We start from the raw sequence: 5,926 nt of genomic DNA, 5'->3' as shown, positions 1-5,926 counted from the left end.
TATATGTTTGTTTTAGAAAAATAATGCAGAGAAGAAGGGATACATTTCAGATGAAAAATGCAATCCAAAACATATCCTGCTAGGTTTTAAGATAGTTTCCAATTTAAAGAATTACCTTGCTTCGTATTTAATCATTTAAAAGATTCCCACTAACTTAATTGGATTTCAATAATAAGGACAATTTTCTGTGGAAAAGTTAATGCGTTTGTATGTAAGAATATTTCGGAGTGGAAATAGAATAATAATAATCTGCCAATATTAGTTCATATAATTAAGTTAAATGGGTATATACATTTTTTTCTTTTTCTAGTTTTTAATCCTTGATTTTTGACCTTCACCTTCTTTTGTTTTTATTTTTTTTAAAATTTTCTTGGCATTTTTTTTTTGCGTATTGGAAACAACCTCTCTACTTGCTACGAGTAGGGGTAAGGTCTGCGTATACACTATCCTCCCCAGATTCATCACTTGTGAGACTCCATTAAATTTATTATTGTTGTTGTTGTAGACGACGACAAGGACGACAAAAGAAAAGGCGCCTATTACTCTGGTCCTGTATTTTTTATTTCATGCTATTAGCTATAATTGATCCACAAAATTATTACTCCGTACTACTTAGTAATAATAAAAATAAAATCTGAAAGTGTAAGTGTGCAATTCAAGAACCGCCTTATAATATGTACTGCCAAAATCATCACTAACAACACCACCTGTTCCTTAATGACGTATTAAGGACATCTTAGCCTGATATTTTTACAAAATTAATATTATTTTAATGGACCCTAATTCCCAAAATGGAATCCAACAAACTATAATTAAACATAGTGATAGTTATTACCGTGAATACATCTCCTTAAGAAGTAAGCAAATCCAACACCTGGTTCTTTCTTATAGGTCTGCCAGTGGCTTTCAAGATTAAAGAATTATCCACCTAATTAATTTATTGATTGAACACTAATTAATATAAAAAATAACAAGAAAATTCTTCTTTTAAGTCTTTTTGCTTGTCTAATTGTCCAAATGCATTAACCTATGTTATACGTGGCCTTTGTCTATGAAACTTATTGTTCTTTTTATTTTATTTTTATGCGTGTGGGCTCACTTTTTGTGATTTAACATTAACTAAATATACTTATATGATTTGATCAAGATGCGAACATGTCACCCAATCCCTTGGCAATCTTCTTTTTTACTTTCAAGTACCCTTTTGGATATTGTCTTTTGGGCATTGGCTTTACCATTCTTTTTTTGTTTTGTTTTTTTTTTTTTTCGATTTTCAAATTCTTCTCATCTTCATAACTATAAAGGAAAGAAAACTCTTTTGACAAGTCTAAAATTATTCTATTTCCCTTCTTATTTCTTATTAATCAAAGATAAAAACAAATCAAACATCACAATATAACGCGAAAATATATCAATTTAGTCTGAAGTTCTAACGCAACGCTAAATGTTACTTGTCTTTGTAACAACATGAATACAAGTATGTTTCTTCAAAAGCCGTTAATTAACTCATTAGAAACACTAAATATCTAGCTATTGTGATCATTTTCTAACTATATCACTGTGTAATACAACCATCTAGCTATTGTTTTCTCGAGCAAATTGATAATTTTAGCAGCAGAATATTCTTAAAAGAATTCATGAAATACGAGATATATTAGTTATTAATTTGTATACTAAATGTATAAGGTTTGATTCTTATTTCTCACTACATATATCATCCTTTCAATATTCTTAAGGTAATAAAAAAAAGAAAAAAGATTGATGAGGACATTTTGGTAATTTAAGGAGTTAAGTTGTATGATACAGATCATATCTAGCTTGTAAGAAGAAAGGATATTGATGATTTGAAAAGGACAAAAGAATTGACTGATGGAAAGAAGTGAGAATATTGGGGTCCGTAGCTTTGGTTGCATATATAAATACCCAACAAACACTTGCAGATTATGTCACATAATATTTTCAACAACTTACCTAAAAATACTACTCTTACTATAAATGCTTAGTGAAATAATAATGAGTAGTGAGAAAATGGGAAACTGGGGAATAATAGAAGAAGGTTGGAGAAAAGGCCCTTGGACTGCTGAAGAGGACAGATTGCTCATTGAATATGTCAAGTTGCATGGTGAAGGCAGGTGGAATTCTGTTGCTAGGCTTACAGGTAACTCTTTTTTCAACTCTTCCACTGCACGAATCTGAATTAGTCGGGTTGGTGAGTTCCTGACATCGAATGGTTAAACTAAACAAAAAAGTGCAACTACTAGGGAAACATGCATTTTTCGAGGATCCAGTATAGACGAAGAAATATTTTTGGAGAAGCGGAGCAATATAACAGTGTTATTATTTTTGATTAAGTGGTTTTCTTATAATTTTTGGTTATTTGTTTTTTTGTAGGGTTGAAAAGAAATGGAAAAAGTTGTAGGTTGAGATGGGTAAATTACTTGAGGCCAGACCTAAAGAGGGGGCAAATAACCCCACATGAAGAGAGGATCATTCTTGAGCTTCATGCTAGATGGGGCAATAGGTGATTAATTAATCCTGAAAATTCTTTTTAACTTCTTAATGAAGCTTAGTATTTGACAATTTCTTTCCTAAAATGAATACAGATGGTCAACTATTGCTCGAAGCTTGCCAGGAAGAACTGATAATGAGATCAAGAACTATTGGAGGACACATTTTAAGAAAAAGACCAAGAACTCGTGTGCTAACTCTGAAAAGTCAAGAGCTCGTCTTTGGAAAAGACAACAATTTCAACAACAACAGCAACATCAACTGCAACAACAACAACAACAAATCAACAATCAAATCGACATCAAAAGAGTGATGTCGTTTTTCGATCATAATGAGAATAAAGTACCAACTATGCCTCAAGCAAAACAAGAAACGACAGTTTTGTACCCAAACACAGTTGATCAACAAAATCAAGTTGGCTTCTTCTACTCTATGCTCAATGGTTGCTCTTCTGTATCAGTGCCTGAGCCTTCCTCTGATGAAGATATTATGTGGGATGGATTATGGAATTTGGATGATTTTTATGGCCAGTTCATCAATACTACAACTTACAACAAAACCATTACTACTCCTAATTGCCTGTAAACTATGGCTACTACTCCAGCTTTTTATTAAATCCTCATCAAGAAAATTTCTACAAGTTTTAGTACTATTTTCACTCCTTTTTCTCAGTGCTTCTTTACACCTTGTTGCTGGTTGGGAGCCAAAGAAGGTTTATCCGACCATGATATCCAGACCTCGGCGCAATGGTAAAGTTGTCTTAGTCATGTGACGATCACAGGTTCGTATCGTGAAAGCAACCACTAATGCTTGCATTAAGATAGGCTGTCTACATTATATCCCTTGAGATGCGGCTCTTTTGAACCCTGCTTGAACGCGAGATGCTTTATGCACTGTGCTGCCCTGAAAAAGAAAATTCAGGTTAAATAATTTTGTAAGTCTCTACGAGATCATGTTAGGACTTTAGACTTTATTTTAACATTATGTACTTTGTGCTATCTGAGCTGCAAAAAAAGCTCAGTAATGGTGATTAGTGTGATGCTCATGTTGAGGAAATTGTACCATATAATTAGCTTGCTTGGAACTTATTATACTCTTTCTTTTTCTCAAGTGATCGGAAGGGGAGCCTTGGCGTAATTTGTAAAATTACTGCCCTGTGATCAATAGGTCACGCGTTCGAGTTGTGAAAATAGTCTTTTGCAAAAATACAAGGTAAGACGATATACAATAGACCCTTGTGGTCCGGTCCTTTCCCAAATCCCGCGCATAACGGGAGCTTAGTGCACCAAACTATTTTTTTTTCAAGTGATTATTTTGATATGAATGTGAAAGCATTGATCAACTAAAGAAAAGATTTTTAAATTTGTTTAGGACTTCTAGTTATAAGATGATGGCACGTGGTCTTCCATTCCTTTATCATATCTGATAGAGAAAAACTATTTTGTCTTTAAATGGTTATAGTCGCCAGAATATTATTTTTTAGACTTTACTAATTGGGAGAAACATATGGAGTATATATGCAGATTACGTGCCAAGATCCCATACTTCATTTTTGTTGTTTATTCCTATTTTAGACTAACCAATCAATCTCATGTATCCTTACAGATCATCTAAATTGGCATTTTGTTAAATTTTATATTCTTACTATTAAGATTATTGTCGCATAACAGATATCCATTGCCATTAAATGGGAACACATAAGAAAATAAAGTAAATCACTTATTCATCGAAAGACCAAAAAAAGGGTAACTGATATAAATATATTATATTATGGATGTTCATTTCGTACTCCGTTGTAAATAAGCTTCCTGAAGAAGTTTATCCATATGGGACTCCGCCGTAAATATGTTTATCTATTTAGTACTCTATTGGAAATAAGCCTCTTGAAGAAGCTTATCACTTCGGTACCCGGTTATGGATAAACATTACCCCCGGTAGAAGATTATCTATACTGGATATAATAAGCTTATCCGTTCGATACTCCATTATGGATAAACATTACCCCCGGTAGAAGATTATCCATACTGGGTACAATGAGCTTATCCTTTCAGTACTCCGTTATGGATAAACATTACCCCCAGTAGAAGATTATCTATACCTAGTATAATGAGCTTATCCTTTCAGTACTCCGTTATGGATAAACATTAATCTCAGTAGGAGATTATCCATATCTGGTATAGTAGCAGCTTACACAGCAGCTTGCAGTAGCAGCTTACACAACAACTTCCTTTCTTCTATAAATAGAATAGATTTCAGTTCATTATGTACATCAGTTTGAATTCAAATAATATATCAGTTTCTCTGTATACTTGTCTTTACTTTACAGTCTTTATTTTATAACACGTTATCAGCACGAGACTCTGCCATCTCGAGCAAATACTTTGGAAGTATCCGAGGTACAAACTTTCTTTTTCTATATAATGTCAAATCTTTCTAAACTTGAATTTGTAGCCCTGGATATATCGGGCAAAAGCTACATGTCTTGGGTGCTTGATGCTGAAATTCATCTTGATGCGATGGATCTGGCAGACACCATCAAGGATAAAAATCAGGCATCAAACCAAGACCGTGCCAAAGCAATGATATTCCTACGCCATCACCTTGATGAGGGCTTGAAAATGGAATATCTCACTATTAAAGATCCAGTCGTAGTGTGGAATAATTTGAAAGATAGATATGACCACCTGAATATGGTCGTTCTTCCACAGGCACGTTATGATTGGACTCATCTAAGGCTACAAGATTTTAAATCTATAAGTGAATATAATTCTGCTATGTTCAGAATTATTTCCCAATTGAAATTATGTGGTGATAATATTACTGATCATGATATGTTGGAGAAAACTTTCATCACTTTTCATGCCTCGAATATGCTCCTGCAGCAGCAATATTGAGCGATGGGATTTTAAAAGTATTCTGAACTTATCTCACATCTTTTTATAGCCGAGCAACATAATGGGCTATTAATGAAAAACCATGAAAGCCGACCTACTGGTTCTTGTCCGCTCCCTGAAGTGAATGAGATGTGGAAGAAGTCGTGGCCCCAGTCGTGGTCATGGCCGTGGTCGGGGAAGAAACTCTAATCATGGTAATAATAATGCACCAAAGAACCCTCCTCGCCACCAGCAGTGGAAAAGGAAGGAACAAAAGCATGAAGCGGTGCAAACACCAAATGCAGAAAATGCATGCTATAGATGTGGAGGAAAAGGGCACTGGTTACATACCTGCCGTACGCCAAAGCACCTGGTTAAGCTTTATCAAGCCTCCCTAAAGAAGACAGAGAAAATGCTGAAGCAAATTTTATTTCTGAAGATAATTTAGACTTCATGCATTTGGATGTACCTGATTACTTTGCACTCCCAGAAGGAGAAACAAGTCATGTAATCGGTGGTGAATATGTAGAAATGTAAATATTAAT

The 5,926-nt window shown here is 34.2% G+C and overlaps 2 protein-coding genes across 2 annotated transcripts; both read left to right on the top strand.

Moving 5' to 3' along the window:
- The first annotated feature begins 1,949 nt into the window (after positions 1 to 1,949).
- LOC109214154 (myb-related protein 305-like) lies at positions 1,950 to 3,580 on the top strand. Its single transcript, XM_019378044.1, has 3 exons — positions 1,950 to 2,158; positions 2,392 to 2,521; positions 2,604 to 3,580. The coding sequence occupies exons 1-3, from the start codon at positions 1,996 to 1,998 to the stop codon at positions 3,091 to 3,093; spliced, it is 783 nt and encodes a 260-aa protein (XP_019233589.1). The 5' UTR covers positions 1,950 to 1,995; the 3' UTR covers positions 3,094 to 3,580.
- A 1,348-nt stretch (positions 3,581 to 4,928) lies between these two features.
- On the top strand, positions 4,929 to 5,402 carry LOC109214152. The gene has a single exon (XM_019378043.1). The coding sequence runs from the start codon at positions 4,929 to 4,931 to the stop codon at positions 5,400 to 5,402; it is 474 nt and encodes a 157-aa protein (XP_019233588.1).
- The last annotated feature ends 524 nt before the right edge of the window (positions 5,403 to 5,926 follow it).

Source organism: Nicotiana attenuata, unplaced genomic scaffold (assembly GCF_001879085.1).
Source record: "Nicotiana attenuata strain UT unplaced genomic scaffold, NIATTr2, whole genome shotgun sequence".
Taxonomy (NCBI): domain Eukaryota; kingdom Viridiplantae; phylum Streptophyta; class Magnoliopsida; order Solanales; family Solanaceae; genus Nicotiana; species Nicotiana attenuata.
This window is presented reverse-complemented; position numbering and strand designations above follow the sequence as displayed.